The following is a 16,726-nucleotide window of genomic DNA, read 5'->3' on the forward strand; positions in this document are numbered from 1 at the left end:
AAAACCTTACCTATAACTACCTTGTCCAAGTAGGAAGAAGCTTGGACGGGGTCTGCATGACCAGGGAACGAAACGCCTCGTCCTAAGAGTCGCTAAGCTCGTCCTGAAGGAAACTCGTCCATAGAAGGAACGACCCCTATTTCTAAACTAAGTGGGCTCAACAAGAAGATACTAGGACGAGGCTGTCACACTTAGGAAAATTTCCGAGTGTAATGTTACGACTCCTTATTACACGTATAACTTCTGGTAACCGTTGAGTGTGAAGTACATAACTCCTAAACGGTTATGGAAATTATCTTTAAATCCTTACACCTCCTTGAATCCAGGGGAGGTTACAAGTGTGATAACCGTCTATTAGAACACTATATGAACACTCATTCAGACAAAACAAAGGTACACAATACATTTCCGAAAAAGTTGAAACTCCGAAAATATAGAGAGAAAAAAACTAACTTTGCCATCGGAGGGTTTTTGGCCGACTGCCTCGGTCACCTTTGATCGCTTTTCTTTCTTTTCCAGGCCATCAAAAGAGCAAGTAGTCCTTTCAAGTCCGGAGCATCCAGCCTACTGATTTTCTTCGCATCATCAACTTTAATTGTCATTAGGAGAAGATTACACGGTCTAAGGTTCATTGGTTAATAGTTAATACAACCATGTCGCTAAGTTTAATCAGGGAAATTGTACAACATTGAAGTAATTGTAATTTAAGTTTCCATTGTTGGAATGCCTTAGACGACTTGGATTAAAGCTCGCTAAATGATGACATGTTGTAAGCCAGTGTCTCTCACAAACTAGATATAGCCTGCACAGAAGCCTTGCCATTTGGTCCTAAACATCAAAGGCCAATTTCCTTCTTTGACACATTGCTGTAGTAACCCTCCCTATTTCATTTCAATTTACTATCCAACTGCATATGCAGTTACTGTCCTCATTAAGATTGCATCCCAATTGATTTTATAGTAGTCACTTGGAGAGAAATTCCAACTTGTGCTTTCTATTCCTCGTACCATATGCTGCATTTGCTGTGGATTCTTATGAAGTTGTTGATATACAACTCCGCATATAGCATATATCATTTTTTTTTTTTTAGAATACTAAATATTTTTAACACACACGGGAAGAGGGAAGAAGGTTTTTAAAGACACTTACATAGCATGTATCATTGATTTATACTATAGTTTGCACATGTCACGTTTGCTCTCCACATGAATAGCTTGTGGTTTTTTTTTACACATGTTCTCTCCCATTGGAGTTTCCCCTACTCTTATCTTCTTGTTTCAACTTTGAGGCAAGGAAATAGCCTCACAGAAGAAATCCCTAAACTTGAAATCGGGAAAGATTCCTCTACAAGCACTTTGTAGTTGATGATGCGAAGAAAATTAGTAGGCTGGATGTTTCGGACTTGAAAGGACTACTGGCTGTCTTGATGGCCTGAAAAAGGAAGAAAAGCAATCAAAGGAGACTGGGGTCGCCGGCCAAGAACCCTCCGATGGCAAAATTAGTTTTTCTCTCTCAAATTTTGGAGTTCCAACTTTTTAGGATGTGTAAAAACGTACCTTTGTTTTGTCTAAACAAGCGTTTATATAGTGTCCTAAGAATAGTTATTAGACTTGTAACCTCCCCTGGATTTGAGGAGATGTGAGGGTTCAGGGATAACTTCCTCAACTATTTAAGAGTTACATTTTTCTTACACAACGGTCACTGGAAGTTATGCGTATGATACAGAGTTATTGTACATATTCAGGAATTTTCTCAAGTGTCAAGGGCTCGTCTAGAGGTCCTCGTCTGGAGGTCCTTTGGACGAGCATATCTCGCTTCTAAGGGAGGTCGTTCCTTTATGGACGACCTTCTCATGGACGAGGTTGATGGTTCCCTTGGACGGCACGTTGTGGTTTTGTAAAACTTGACCACGCAAAGCTTCATCCAAGCACCTTCCTGCATGGATAAGCTTTTTATGGACGAGGTTCTTACAACCTTTGCTTTCTTGGTCTTGCCCTGGACGACCTCCATGGAAGATATTGGAGTCAACCCCATCAGTTGCTCCCTTGTCTATGGGTCGTCTAGGAAGTACATAAGATGACATTATCTTTCGGACGTGTGTCATTATGTCAGTTGTTATGGGTGCCACTTGTCATGATCTAATTGGTGGCTGGTCATGTCAACTCGTTTTTCGAGGGACATGCCATTTGTCACATTTTGGCTGGTCGCGTCACTTCAGGTACTAGGGTTTATTGCCTATAAATAGTGGAATTCCTCCACTACCCTCCTTATTTCTGAAATTTTCTTCTTTGACATCCATCGTCTTAGCACCTCGTCTAGAAGTTTCTTGCGTCCATAGTCTCCCTTCGTCTAGATCCAGGTATTTTCTCCATCCTTGTCCTTAGGTTTTAAGCTTTCTTAAAGAATGGCTGAGGTAGCCATTTCTTCGTCTAGCAATAGTGTTGACAAAGCCATAGACAAGTATCATGACCGTAGTAGTTTTAGTGGGTCTAGTGATAGTAGTAGTAGTGATTGCAATAGTAGTAGTGAGGGAAACACTACAGACGAGTATACGTCAGGTGTCCCTAGGTTCCCTTAGAGGTACTTCAGGAAAGCCTTAGGATGAGGGCTGAGTCTGGGTCTAGGGCTGGTACTAGTGCTCCCTCATCTTCCACTCAAGACAAGGAAGAGGTAGTTTATAATTGTGCTGTTGGAGTTGCCTCTAAGACAGATAAGAGAAAATTAGGAATCCTTAAGACTTGGTACCAAATTCCTGAGGACTTGAATCCCAGGGTACCTGTGCCTGACGAGTGGTGTTGTCAACCCCGTTTTGGCGTTGGCATTTATGAGGCTTACCTCTTGGGGGGTTTGAGGTTGCCCCTTAATGCCTTTGCCAGGGAGTTGCTTTTTAGGTTAAGGTTAAATATATGTCAGTTCAACTCCAATGCATGGAGGCTAATTGTCGCTATGCAAGTTTTATGGAGGGAGGTGTTTGCGGGGCATCGTCCTCTTACTGTGGACGAGTTCCTCTTCTCCTATAAGCCCTTCGAGATTAACCAATCCCTTGGCTTTTATCAGTTCACAGCTAGAGGGAGAGATTATAGGCTGATAAAGTCCTTAGTCACCTCAGATAGAAAATGGAAGACGGAGTTCTTCTTCGTCTCTGGCTTTTGGGCTGGACGCCTTATTGAGGTTGACAGGGATCCATTCCCTCCCTACACAGGAGAGTTAGGGAACCTTCGTCTTGAAGGTACGTCTATGGCTGTCCCTTTACTTTTTGTTGCCTTTGATTGTAGTTGTCTAATCACCCTCCTCTCTTTTTTTTATAGGTGCTAGACGGCTTTATTTGAGCAGGTTTTATCTTGAACGAGTTCAGAAAGCACGTCTATACACTAACAGGACATTCCATTCCTTGGTGAGCCTTCAACGTCTTACCACTTGGGGGTTAGGTCCAGAGCCGTCCACTGAAGCTATTGCCCACGAACACACCATCCGTAGACGTAAGTTTTTTTTTTTTTTTGGTGGCTAACGTCTTTCTTTTTAGGAATGGCGACAATGAAGGAGAACAAGGACAAGGAAGTGGTGGACAAGGCAGCTGGGCAGTGGGTGGAAACCCAACCTCATCCATCCACTGGTGATAAAAGGAAGAGCTTGTCTCTTGGTGTTGACTTGGAGAATCTTCCAAGTAGACGCAAGGATAAAAGGGCTAAGCGTAAGTCGTCCAAGGCTAAGGATGCCTAAACCCAGGACGATCAACCAAATCCTTTCCTCGTCCCCCAAGGTCATTCCATCCAAATTCTGGATGTTGATTCTGAACCTAAGGATCCCTCGTCCTTGCAAATCTCATCCAAAGTTGCCCCTCCTGCCTCGTCTCAGCCTTTTCAACAAGTGCCTCAAAACCTTCTTTCCAATGAGGACTTGGCTTGGGAAAGGTTTGAGAAGGTTGTGACAGAAGAGGACGTAACGGCATGCTATGACATGTCTTTAAAGGATTTTGAACGTTCTGGCGTTCATGACCTTTTTAAGGTATGCCTTTTTCATATTATGTATGCCTCATCTTGTTAGCTACGTATATATGCATATTATAATGAAATTTTAATTTGTGCAGGCAATGTCTAAGTTTATCGCGCATCCAAGTAGGCAACTGAATTAGACAGGACGAGGATTCTGCTAGAGAGGACGGTCCAAAAGAGGAAGGATGAGTCTAAGAGGTGGGCTGAAGTGGCTGCCAAGGCTAAGGAGGATGCAAAGAAGCTGAAAAGCAACGTCGAGGAGTTGAAGACAGACGCCAAAGAGAAGGACGCTCGTCTTAAGCTCCTCCAGAAGAAGAACGACGAGTTAAGCGCCCTTCTTGCAAAGGCTAAGGAAAACGCAATTGTAGAGTTTAAGGCGTCCAAACAATTCACTAATCTACTGGACACCAACTATGTAGCTGGGTTTGAAGATTTCAGGATGGACGCAGTGGAGAAGTTCCCTGAAATTGACTTCAGCTTTATTAAACTTAACCTTGGTGGAGCTGCTTCAAGTTCCCTCCTCCAGACAAGCTCAAAGGATGTTAATGTTGAGGACGATGCCACTACGAAGCCAGCTCAGGACGACCCCAATACTGATGCCCCTCCTGCCTGAAGACGAAATTTTGATATTTGATTATTCAAGTGTTTATTTTGTTTGTTTTTGTTTTGCTCCATTGTTTTTAGGACCCTTATTTAAGATGTATTTGAATATAGTTCTCTCATCCAGAGTGCTTCAGACGAGTGTATTAACAATTGCCTTTTAAGGTTTATTTTGTAAGGGTTTTTAGATGGTGGTCATCTACTCTCTTTAAACTTTGATGAATATTTACTTTTATCCATTTGTTTATTGTATGGACGAGTTTATCCTCTACTTTCATCATTAATGTTATTGGCTTTTAAATAGTGTGAGCATTCTAAGTGTTGAATGGTCGTCCATGCGTTTTTCTTATGGACAACCCACTTATGCACGGACGTCTTTGTTAGCCATTTAAATTTTTCTAAGTGTGACTCGTCTCAGAAACGTCAATGATGATTTTGCCAGTCCTTTACCTCGTCCTTTGGGCAATTGGCACTTGTCTTTTTTCAAGACGTTTCTAGTGTCTGACTCGTCCTAGAACATTGGGGCATCTTGGCTAGATGCTCGTCCTTGGACCTTTGTGCTTTAATACATGTCTTTTTCTCGTCCGTCTACTTTTTAGACGAGTATGCCTTAACTTGTTTTTCTTTGCTTTATTCTCATTTCGAGGAAAGCTTAGATGAGTATGCCTTAGCGTATTTTTCTTTGCTTTATCCTCATTTCGAGGAAAGCTTTATGAACGTTACATCCCTGCGTCTAGAGATTTTCATTTCGTCTTAGGCTTTTGCCCCCTTGTGGGTATTATTATAGAAATTAGATTTATGCACGAAATACACTGGAAATCTAATCCATATTATTATATAAACATTGTTCACAAATATGGCACCTGCTTAGAAGCTAGTGCCTTACGAAAATACTTAGGAAAATGCTTATACATAACCTCGTCTTTAACAAAAGTGTCTGTAGACGGTGCAAAAGTTTAAGAACTAGTGCACTTTTTATTCTTAAAATACACCATAGTAGTAATAAGAACACAACAGTAAATATGAGTAAACACAGACCATAGCTGTAACTGTCCATAGCATCAACCTCGTCCTTGGAAAATTTCTTCCAAGTTTCACTGATAATACCTCTTCAGGTGCTCCACGTTCCAGGGATGCTCTAATTTTCGTCCGTCCAGAGATTCCAAGTAGTACGACCCCTGTCTCTTGCAGTTGATTACCCTATAGGGTCCTTCCCAATTGGGTCCCAATTTTCCATGAGCTGGATTCCTGGTTGCCAACGAGACTCTTTTGAGAACGAGGTCTCCAATGTTGAAGCGCCTGGGTTTTACCATGGCATCGTGCTGCCTAGCCATAAGATTCTTATATCTCGCTATCCTTTGCTCTGCGTCCATCCTTACCTCGTCAATGAGATCGAGGTTAAGACGGAGTTGCTTTTCATTATCTTTCTCCTGGTATTTCACTACTCGATGATTAGCCATGTGAACTTCTGCAGGTATAACCGCTTCGCTTCCATAGGCTAGCTTGAAGGGGGTTTCTCTTGTCGGTTTCCGCACAGTCGTCCTGTAGGCCCAAAGAACACCTGGTAACTCATCTGGCCATATCCCCTTTACCCCCTCGAGCCAAGTCTTGATGATTTTCAACAGGGATCGGTTTGCCACTTCTGCTTGTCCATTCGCCTGTGGTTGGAAGGGCGAGGAATAGTGATTCTTGATTCCGAACTGTTCACAAAAGTCCCTGAAAGGTGCGTTGTCAAATTGTCGTCCGTTGTCAGATACTAGTACCCTAGGTACTCCAAACCTACACAGAATATTCTTCCAAACAAAATTTTTAACGTTTTGCTGAGTAATTTTTGCAAGAGGTTTGGCCTCCACCCACTTGGTAAAGTAGTCAATCCCTACTACCAAAAATTTCATTTGTCTCGTTTCTAGGGGGAAAGGACCTAGGATATCCAGTCCCCATTGTGCAAAGGGCCATGGGGCCATCATTGGGGTCTGGTACTCCGGCGGCTGTCTAGGGACGTTGCTATAGGCTGACACTGGTCACATACCTTGATATAGGCCTTAGCATCTGCTTGAATTGTAGGCCAGTAGTAGCCTGCACGGATGACCTTATGGACTAGCAATCTTGCTCCTGAGTGATTCCCACATGCTTTTTCATGAACTTTCCTCGAAACATAGTTTGACTCGTCTGGAGCCAGGCACCTTAGGTAAGGTTGAGAAAAGCCTCGCTTGTATAGCACTTCGTTTATGAGGACGCACTTGGCTGCCCTGACCCCCAGGTTCCTAGCCTCGCTCTTGTCTTCTGGAAGCCTTCCATCCTTAAGATTGATTATTATTGGTCTCATCCAATTTTCTCCCCCTCCTATTTGTTGTATATCTGGGAGGTCTATGCTCGGCATGTATTGGATTCTGTCGTACTCGTCCATAACTCCTCCTTCCGAAGCTGCTTTTGCCAAGGCATCTGCTTCCATATTTTCCTCCCTTGGGAGTTGGACAAAACTCACTTCTGTAAATTTTTGGACAAGTCGCCTTACTTTGCTAAGATATTTCTTTATCCGATCTTCCTTAGCATCACACATTCCATTCACTTGATTGATGACTAGTTGAGAATCTCCTTTGACTATTATTGATTCCGCCCCTAAGGACTTAGCCAATTCCAGCCCTTTGAGTAGAGCTTCATACTCAGCTTCGTTGTTGGTGGTTTGATATTGTAAACAGGCTGCGTACTCCAGCTTGTCACCTTCTGGGGACTTGAGTATGACTCTGATCTCCCCTGCGTATAGTGTGGACGAGCTGTCTACATTGATAACCCACCTTTCAACTCCTTCGTCTTTGTTCACCTCGTCCTGGCTGAGGGTGAACTTCGCAATGAAATCCTCTAATGTCTGTGCCTTGATTGCGCTCCTTTGTTGGTATCTGACATCAAACTCACTAAGTTCCACCGCCCACTGGATTAGTCGTCCTGCAGCTTCTAACTTGTTCATTGCCTTCTTTAGGGGATGATCCGTTAGGACGTTGATAACATGAGCTTGAAAATAATGTCTTAGCTTTCTAGAAGCCATGATCAAAGTAAAGGCTAGCTTCTCCATCATTAAATATCGTCCTTCCGCTCCCCTTAGTACTCAGCTTGTCTAGTAAACCGGTTTCTGAACCCGTCCTTCTTCTCTAACTAACGCCGAACTCACAGCGTGCGGGGACACTGCCAAATACAAATATAAATCTTCACCAGGTACAGATGGGCTCAACAAAGGTGCTGTCGTGAGGTAAGTCTTCAGGTCTTGGAAGGCCCTCTGACACTCATCCGTCCACTCAAATGCCTTCCTGAGGACTTTAAAGAATGGCAAACACTTGTCAGTATCTTTCGAAACAAACCTGTTAAGGGCGGCAACTCGTCTGGTAAGAGATTGGACTTCTTTGATGTTCTTCGGTTGTTCCATATTTAGTATCGCCTGGGTTTTTTCCGGATTCGCTTCAATTCCTCTATGCGAAACCATGAACCCCAAAAACTTTCCTGATGAAACTCCAAAAACACACTTGCTTGGATTTAATTTCATGTTATATCGCCGAAGTGTATCAAAGGTCTCTTGAAGGTCGTCTAGATGCTTTCCCTCGTCCAAGCTCTTTACCAGCATATCATCCACATAAACCTCCATATTTCGTCCAATTTGAGGATGAAACATGTGGTTAACCAGTCTTTCGTAAGTTGCCCCTGCGTTCTTCAAACCAAAGGGTATTACCTTGTAGCAAAATAACCCTTAACTAGTAATGAAGGAGGTTTTTTCTTGATTTGCTCGTCCATCTTTATTTGGTTGTAGCCTGAGAAGGCGTCCATGAAGCTCAGCAACCTATGACCTATCGTCGAGTCCATCAGCTGGTCAATGCGTGGCAATGGATAACTGTCCTTGGGTCAAGCCTTGTTTAAGTCAGTAAAGTCCACGCACATTCACCACTTGTCGTTGGCCTTCTTTACCATGACTACGTTCGCCAACCAGTCCGGATAATAAATTTCTCGGATGAACTCCACGGTGATCAACTTCTAGACTTCTTCTTTGATGGCATTGTCTCGCTCAGGAGTAAAAATCCTCTTCTCCTGACGCACGGGTTTGGAGTAGGGACATACATTCAGACGGTGAGTAATGACACTTGGATCAATACCCAGCATGTCCTCATGACTCCATGCAAAGACATCAAGGCTTTTCTTCAAAAACTGGACCAGAGTATGCTTTTCCTCTTCTTCCATGCTCGCCCTAATTCTAGTGAACTTCTCGGGTCTGCTCTCGTCCAAAGCGACATCTTCTAACACCTCAGTGGGTTCCGCTGCGATCCTTCTCTCGTCTATGCTCATTGTCTGTATGTGCTTATCCATCGCCAACATGGCTAGGTAGCACTCTCTTGGCCCACTTCGTGCTCGATCGGGAATTTGACGGACAAATGGTAGGTAGAGGTTACCGCCTTCCAACTATTCAAAGTTGGCCTTCCAATAATAGCATTATATGATGATGCATAATCAACAATAAGGAAGTTTACCTCTTTGGCTATCTGCTGCGGATACAATCCAACCACCACTAGTAATGTGATGGTGCCCATAGGCTGCACTTTCATTCCCCCAAATCCCACCAACGACGAATTCACTAGTCGAAGTTGATCTCGTCCTATCCTCATTTGTTGGAAGGCGTGGTAATACAGAATGTCCTGTCTACCAACACCCTCCTGGTCTTATAATCTGCAATGAGTAGGGTAATGACTATCGCGTCATCATGTGGGTGGTGAACTCGTCCAGCATCTTCGTCCATGAACGAGATGGCTTGCTCGTCTGCTTCCCTAGTCTTGGGAGATCGTCCAAACAGCTGGACGTTTTGCACCACCTTTAGGTATGTTTTCTTCGACTTGGACGACTGAGCTGCCGAGGTTCCTCCTATAATAACTCTTATTTCTCCAAGTGGGGGTCGTGATGACTCTTCCACCTTGGCCTTCAGCTTCTCATCTCTCTGGTCTCGTCCAAGGAAATTCCTCAACTTCCCTTGCCTGATAAGATTCTCTATCTGCTGCTTTAAATCAAAACACTCGTCCGTGTCATGCCCATGGTCTTTGTAATGCGGCAATACTTGTTCCTACTGCGCTTATTAGGATCTCCTTTCATGTTCTCTGGCCACTTCAAGGACAGATCATCCTTGATTTGCATAAGCACTTGCTCTAGTGGTGTATTCAAGGGTGTGTATTGTTGATTTCTCACTGAGGAACTCGCCTTCTTACCATCTTTTTCTTTTTCTCTTCTGTCCAAGCCTTCTTTGGACGAGGACCTTGATCCGGATAACGCTGGTGACCTGCTTCCGAGCGTTCTAATCTCTTTCTTTTCTTGGCTATAATAGCGTCCTCAGCATTCATGAAATTTTGGGCCGAATAGACGAGTTCGGGCATAGTCTGTGGTTCCTGCTCGTAGAGCTTATGAATGAACAAGTCAGAGTTAACCCCATTGTGAAAGGTGGCCAATAACAACTTGTCTTCCATTTCATCCACCGTCAAGGCTTCTCTATTGAATCGAGTAATGAAAGACCGCAAACTTTCGTTTTTCCCCTGCTTTATAGTTAGCAAACTAGAAGAGGAATGCTTGTGGCGTTGCCCTCCAATAAAATTATTGACTAACAACTTACTCAACTCCTCGAATGAGCCTACAGAATTTGGGGGTATTTTATTGAACCACACCCGCGCTGGTCCCTTAAGTGTGGTAGGGAAAGCTCTGCACATAATCTCTTCCGGAAACTCTTGAAGGTGCATAGTCATCTTGAAGGTAGCAATGTGATCACACGAATCACGATTTCCATCATACAAATCCAATGAAGGCGTTTTGAATTTCGGGGGTAAGGGGTGACTGTTGATGGAAGTCATGAAAGGGGAGTCCGTTCAGTGAACTAAATGATCCACGGGGTTCGCCTGCCTCATATTCTCCTTCATTTCATCCATGGCTTTTCTCATCTGGTCCATCTCCCTCTCTAAGTGTGGCACTCTTCTTAAAGAAGTACCCCTTGACTGATTTTCGGACTCAACATTTTCTCCTCTACCTTCCTGACTCTAGGCTCGTCCTTCCGTGTGCCCATCATGGTACTGCCTCCTTAGATTGATCTCCCTGTTCAACTCTTGATTCTGACGGGTCAATTCCGCCATAGCGGCAGCCATGGACTGTATATGTTGAATAGAAGGCGGTTGCATGACAGGCGCTGACTGACGATTGCAGAAGGGATTACTAGAAGCATCCCTGCTCTACTGGCGGCCTAGGCTGGTAGCCCTTGATCTTGTTCGAATCATTTAGCCTTTTGTCTAGGAAAGGCTAATTGTTGAAAACAATCAATCGAATAAAAAGAAAACACTTTCCCACAGACGGCGCCAACTGATGATACGAAGAAAATTAGTAGGCAGGATGCTTTGGACTTGAAAGGACTACTGGCTGTCTTGATAGCTTGAAAAAGGAAGAAAAGCAATCAAAGGTGACCGGGGTCGCCAGCCAAGAACCCTCCGATGGCAAAGTTAGTTTTTCTCTCTCAAATTTTAGAGTTCCAACTTTTTAGGATGTGTAAAAATGTACTTTTGATTTGTCTGAATAAGTGTTTATATAGTGTTCTAAGAATAGTTATTAGACTTGTAACCTCTCCTGGATTTGAGGAGATGTGAGGGTTCAGGGTTAACTTCCTCAACTGTTTAGGAGTTACATTTTTCTCACACAATGGTCACTGGAAGTTATGCGTGTGATACGGAGTTGTTGTACATATTCAGGAATTTTCCCAAGTGTTAAGGTCTCGTCAAGAGGTCCTCGTCCGGAGGTCCTCTAGATGAGCATATCTTGCTTCTAAAGGAGGTCATTCCTTTATGGACGAGGTTGATGGTTCCCTTGGACGGCACGGTGTGGTTTTGTAAAACTTGACCACGCAAAGCTTCGTCCAAGCGCCAACCTGCATGGACGAGCTTTTTATGGACGAGGTTCTTACAACCTCTGCTTTCTTGGTCTTGCCCTGGCGACCTCCATGGATGATATTGGAGTCTACCCCATCAATAGTCATTTACAATTGGACATTTAATTAGTCACTAGTGGAAAGTCTCTAAAATATTTCTCTCTCAACTCTTTCTCTCCATTTATTCTCAAACTCTAACCGAACCCAAATACTAAACTCTAGCTGAAAAAATTCCAAACCATCGATAAAGATGACATACCTGTTTGGAGAGTAGGAGACAAAGGTGTGCCTTTTTTTTTTTTAAAGACTTCTACAAGTAATTTTCATCTTTATATCTCTACAAATCTATCATTCTATTGATTTTGGTATGTTTGATTAAAAATTTTCTTGAGGTGATTCATATTTTTCCTAATTTCTGTTATAGTGTAATATATTTGTCTAATATAAAACTAAATTTTATAAGTTTCAAATTTATTATTCAAACTTCTCATCTCTTAAAGGATAAAGAGATTATCATGATAATTAAAACTCATCATGTCATTACAATGTTATCTTAACTAAAATTAAAATGAAACCAAAGCAATAAAATATAGACTTTATAATAATGTATTCCTCAAAAAATTGGTAGGCACATTTAAATTCATAGCCTTGTAAATTGTGTTTGATACAAAATCAAATTCCTATTTCCAAATAAACTAGTAAATAATAACCCAAACCAAAATCCAACCAAAGCTATAAGAGGGAGAGAGAAGAATTTGTGATGGGGAATTAAAAAAGCATAACACCAAAAAACTTTTTTTTTTTTAAAGCGAAAATCATTAGCCTAAATTAGAGTTATGAGAGAGAGAGAGAGAGAGAGAGAGAGAGAGAGAAAGAGAGAGCACTAGTATTTTTTGTATGAGAAGAATAGATTGAATGGGATAAATGATACCAAATTTATACAAAATAATAATAGGAAAAGAAGAGTAAAATAATATAAGAAAGATAAAATGATGAAGGAAGTGTAATAACAAAGTAGAGAATATTGAGAAGATAAAGAAGTAAAGAGGGTAGAGAAAGGCTTGAGGAAGTGTAATAGTGTGAACTAATAGAGAGAAAAAGATTTTTTTTTTTTTTTTAAGAATAGGGAGTAGAAAAGTTTAAAAAGAAAAATAAGATGTTGAAAATAAGTGGATGATGTAGCACAATGATAAAGCAGCATCCAGTTTATATATACGCACACACACACTAGTATTACTAGTATGTAACCCATGCAAATGCATGGATGCATTTAAAATTAAACACAATTTTTATTTTGAAAATATAAATAATTTGTCAAATTATTAAAAAAAAGCATGTAAGTATGCAACGCATGTATACGTATAGATACATTTAAAGTTAAACACAATTTTTATCATAAATATATAAATAATTAGTAAAAAATTTTTAAAAAAGTAAATGTAATTAGTCACATATTAAAATTCTTACCTAAATTTAATACTACTTATGATTATTTTTTTTTCTAATTTTTTAATAAGATAGAACATGTGGTGATCTTTGTTGTGTGATAATTTTTATTGAGTATATGTGATTATTTTATTTTATTTTGTATTTTATTAATATTAGATTCTTAGTATTTTGCACTCATTAACTCACTTGGCACAAAGATTAAAAAATTTAAGTGGACATATGACACAAACTTAAGTAGATAATTATGGTGTGGTCCCCACATAAATTTAGACCCTTGGCACAAAATTAGATTCTAATTTTAAATTCTAATGGAACTTTGTATAAGCTTTACCTATAAATATATATATATATATATATATATATATATATATATATATATATATATATATATATATATGCATGTGCGATGCATGACTTAATCAAGAATTATGTGTAAATTAATGAAAATAAAAAATTATTTAATTCAAATTAAATTGATAATAAAAAAAGTAATCTTTTACTCTATTTTTTAAAGTAATCCCTTACTTTAAGTTATATAATGAATGCATATTGTGTAAGATTAAGTTTTATATATATATAAAAAAAATCATATATAATTACAAAATTAATTGAATGGAATGTGGTAGATAACTATGCAACTAATATAAAAGGAGATGCCTAAAAAAATATAAAGGGAGTTTGCATAATTCAAGCTCAAGTGCATAATTAATTGAAAAACCTTAAATTCAATAATTAAAAAAAAATTGAAAGCATATTTAAGTGGTAACATCAATGTTATAGTTAAGAATTATGAACAACCCAAATTACTAAACATAAAAAAATAAAAGTAGATAAATTTACATAAGAATTGAATTTTTGTTTTCGAAAGTGAGGTAGGAGAAACTGAATTTCACCATATCAAAACAAAATGTGTAAATATAAACTTTAAGAAAGTTTTTTGAGAAAAACTCAATACCAAGAGTATTGTTACTCCCTGAAAAAAAAAAAAAAAAAGAATAATTAAAAAAAATTGGGAATTTATTTTTTGAAGCGAAGAGAGATTGAATTTGAGAGAAAAACAAATAACCCTAAAAATGATAGATACTTGGATGTTCAAAATATTAATAAAAAAAAATCATGAATGTGGCTTTATTATTTATAGTGACCTGAAAATCTAAAGATGGGAATCATCGTAAAATAAAACTATCATCCATAATCATTCCTATATTTATCCAACAAACAAAATTTCAACTGTGAGGACCCGAAGACCCGAAGATTAACTGTGAAGCGTGGGGAGTAAAGGAGGGTAAAAGTTAAGAGCCCGAGGATGAAGTGGGTTGACCTCGAAAGGTACAAAAAGTAAATCGGTGATGTATTGGAGATATTGAAACTATCTGAGTCGAGGATAAGTAACTGTGAACGCTGCATTGAATGTTCTACACCAAGCTTTCTGGCCGCATTGAATAAAGAGTACCAGCTTTATCCGTTACATTAATGTGGAGGTGACCCGAACAGTACAAGGCACAGACCAAGACCTTTTCTCCATTACCGACTACAAGTGAATAGACAAGTGTCAATAAATGAGGTTGATTAGGTGAGAGATGAAGGGTTGAGATAACAAGGGCAAGGAGTATAAATAGGGGAGGTGGAAACAGAGACAAAGGGGGTGGGAAAATAGATGAGGAGTTGTCATGTAAAGCTTGATGGTTTGAACCTATAATCAGAACGCCATTAACTTTGTTGTTTGATCATTCTCTACAAATTCATTGTTTTGGGCCTTGAATCATTGAACTTCCTTTACACTGTTGGGCTTGTGCTTGATTTTCTGTCCTTACAATTGGCGCCGTCTGTGGGAACAATAGAATGAGACGTTCTGGTTTGAAGATAAATGGCAGAGGCAAATCAGGAAAAGGAAGAATCAGTGGGTTCGCAAAGGGAAAACCAAACTATAAACATACAACGCAGAGATGGTAAGCAACACACCCTAAGTGTGGTGGTAGAATCTTATCATAGTGATCGAATAGGTGGACGACGATCACATACTAAGGATCAAATTCCTCGTGATGATGTGTTGCAAAACATGCAATCAGAGATTGATTTTCTGTGCAAACGCCTGGAGCAGAGGAAACGTGGTAGGAGGAGCCCATCTTACTCATCCAGTGATAGTTCCGAGGAAAGACGAGGAGGGGATAATCGTCAGGCATCTAAGTCCCTTCCTAGTGAGTCCTGTTTTGTTACTTCTTCTACTAGCCAGGCAAAGAGAGGAGGGGAGACGCGTGGTGGGGAATGGTCATATCAAGATACGAGGAATGATGCAATAAGTAAAGCCCTGAGGCAAATCTCTAAATCCCCTTTCATGGCTCGGATAAATAAGGCAAAGCTCCCCCATAGGTTTTCTCAACCTATATTTACCATTTATAATGGCAGGACTGATCCTGTAGAACATGTTAGCCATTTTAATCAGAAGATGACAGTTTATTCAAATAATGAAGCGTTGATGTGTAAAGTCTTTCCTTTCAGTCTGGAGCCAGTGGCCATGCGGTGGTTTAATGCTTTGGAGGAAGGTTCCTTAAAGTCCTTTGAAGAGTTGATAAGGGCATTCGGTGCTCGGTTCATTACATGTAGTAGGGTCCCTAAGCCTTTGGATGCACTACTATCTATGGCAATGAGGGAAGGAGAAATGCTCAAAACTTATTCAGATCGGTATTAGGAGACATATAATGAAATTGATGGAGATGTTGAAGATATGGCTGTGAGGACTTTTAAGGTTGGGCTCCCTACTGAGCACGGGCTGAGGAAGTCCTTGATAATGAAAGTAGCTATAGATATGTGCCAGCTTATGGACCGTATAGACAAGTATAAACGAGTCGAGGAGGATCAGATTCAAAGCAAAGGAAAGACAAAACTATTTCTGGAGAAGAAAGATCTTCGGGGGATGGGGTATCAAGGCAATCATCCTAGGCGAGATTTCCCAAGTCATCCATTGCCTGCTGAGACCCCTCTGGTTAATTCACCGTTCAAGGAACCCATACACCAAATATTGGAGAAAATACGAAATGAACCATATTTTAGATTGCCTAATAAAATGAGTGGAGATGCATCCTTAAGAAACCAAAGTCTTCATTGTCATTATCATCAAGATAAGGGACATACCACGGAAGAATGTAGGGTGTTGCGTGATCATTTGAACCAATTGGCTAGGGCGGGAAAGCTCAATCATTTCTTGTCTCGGCCGGATGGGAAATTTGGGCATCAGGGGATGAGAATGTATCGTGGAAATACTCCCCGACCAGCTTTAGGCACCACTAATGTCATTTTGGCACAACCGAGAAGGGGAGCCGAGGAACCTTCTTGGGTCATGTCCGTGCATAATGGTTTTGGGAATGAGGTCGTGGAGGGGAGCAACCAATTGGCAAAAAGGATGAGGTTCTCAACAACTCCAATGTTGGGTTTTTCTGAAAAAGATAAGGAAGGAATATGCCAACCACATGATGATGCTTTGGTAGTAACTATACGAATCGGGTGATATGATGTGAAACGAGTCTTGGTGGATGATGGAAATGGAGCGAAAATTATGTATCCTGACTTGTTTAATGGTTTAAATTTGAAAGACGAGGACTTGGAGAAATATGATTCACCATTAGTAGGCTTTGATGGGAAACCAGTGATTCCGTAGGGGATGATAAGGTTACCCGTACAAGTTGAGGATGCAGAGGTCCAGGTTAACTTCATAGTAGTCAAGGCGTATTCACCTTACACGGCTATATTGGCTAGGCCATGG

General features: G+C 40.5%; 1 protein-coding gene across 1 annotated transcript; it reads left to right on the top strand.

Moving 5' to 3' along the window:
• The first annotated feature begins 15,691 nt into the window (after positions 1-15,691).
• On the top strand, positions 15,692-16,471 carry LOC142624323 (uncharacterized). The gene has a single exon (XM_075797860.1). It carries the CDS (start codon positions 15,692-15,694, stop codon positions 16,469-16,471), a length of 780 nt encoding a protein of 259 aa, XP_075653975.1.
• The last annotated feature ends 255 nt before the right edge of the window (positions 16,472-16,726 follow it).

Source organism: Castanea sativa, chromosome 1 (assembly GCF_040712315.1).
Source record: "Castanea sativa cultivar Marrone di Chiusa Pesio chromosome 1, ASM4071231v1".
Lineage (NCBI taxonomy): Eukaryota > Viridiplantae > Streptophyta > Magnoliopsida > Fagales > Fagaceae > Castanea > Castanea sativa.